Source organism: Aplysia californica, unplaced genomic scaffold, assembly GCF_000002075.1.
Source record: "Aplysia californica isolate F4 #8 unplaced genomic scaffold, AplCal3.0 scaffold01820, whole genome shotgun sequence".
NCBI lineage: Eukaryota > Metazoa > Mollusca > Gastropoda > Aplysiida > Aplysiidae > Aplysia > Aplysia californica.
The window spans coordinates 20,727-21,986 of NW_004799090.1; the positions used below are offsets into that span (position 1 = coordinate 20,727).

Here is a 1,260-nt window from a genome sequence, read left to right on the forward strand (position 1 = left end):
TATATATATATATTACAGCCTGTCAATCTTTTCACACCTTGGAAAGCTAAAAATGTTTGTACCTCCCACCTACACACATGCATTTACCAAACTGAGCTTTGCACAACACCAGTCATTACGCAGGTTTTCCTCACCACCCACCAGAATTATCCACAAATCGTCCACACCTGCTACCTCTGAATTGCTAGGTTCTATCTGACATTTTGGGCTATTTTGAGTTACTATAAAGTATAAACACCATGAAGGCAGAAAGCAATTAATGCTATATTTTCTCTATCAAAATTATACTACTTACTATTTGGCACTTATCTGACCTATAAATTTGTGCTGCAAGTGCCGTAAAACTTTTACTATTTGGCACTTATATGACACATTAATTAGTGTTACAAATGCCGTAAAAAAATTTACTATTTGACACTTATTTAACCTATTTGTGTTGCAAGTGCCATCAACTTTTACTATTTGACTCTTATGACACTTTCTTGTTGCAAGTGCCGTAAACTTTTACTACTATTCGATACATATTATGACCTATTCGTGGTGCAAGTGCAGTAAAACTTTTACTATTTGGCTCTTATATTATGACACATTTGTGTTCCAAGAGCCGTAAAAATATTTATTATTCTTCACATATGACCTATTCGTGTTGCAAGTGCCGTAAAACTCTTGCCAAAACTAAAAACGCTTGCTAAAACTGAAACTAAAATCTCTGACTAACACAAGCACACTGACCTGTCGGCGGTACGGCAGACGTCGAGCATGAAGACATCAAACAAGCAATGAGCAGCGTAGGGAGACGACAGGATGAAGCCATTATTTCTTTTTTGGTCCTTCTCTACGGAACTTATACGACCTAATTGTGTTGCAAGTGCCGTAAAACTTTTACTATTTCACACTTATCTATGACCTATTCGTGTTGCAAGTGCTGTAAAAAAAAATTTACTATTCGACACATAATATGACCTGTTCGTTTTGCAAGTGCCGTTAAAAAAAAAAAACCTTTGACTTTTCGGCATTTATATGACCTATCTGTGTTGCAAGTGCCGTAAAACTCTTTGCCAAAACTAAAAACTCTCACTAAAAAAAAGCACACTGACCTGTCGGCGGTACGGCAGACGGCGAGCATGAAGACATCACACAAGCAATGAGCAGCGTAGGGAGGCGGCAGGATGAAGCCATTATCTTTTTGTCCTTTTCTGGTACCTCCGGGCCTGGGGGATGGGGAGAGTGCGTGTTTTTGGATGGGGAGAGGGTGGGGGG

The 1,260-nt window shown here is 39.0% G+C and overlaps 1 protein-coding gene across 1 annotated transcript in view; it reads right to left on the minus strand.

Moving 5' to 3' along the window:
• LOC101855771 (transmembrane protease serine 9) overlaps window positions 1-1,260 on the minus strand; it is a gene marked incomplete at its 5' end in the record, with an annotated part of 27,647 nt that overhangs the window by 14,731 nt on the left and 11,656 nt on the right. The window contains one exon of the mRNA XM_035973709.1: window positions 1,098-1,211. Within this exon, the coding sequence (XP_035829602.1) occupies window positions 1,098-1,211 (114 nt within the window). The remainder of the gene's footprint in view (window positions 1-1,097; window positions 1,212-1,260) is intronic.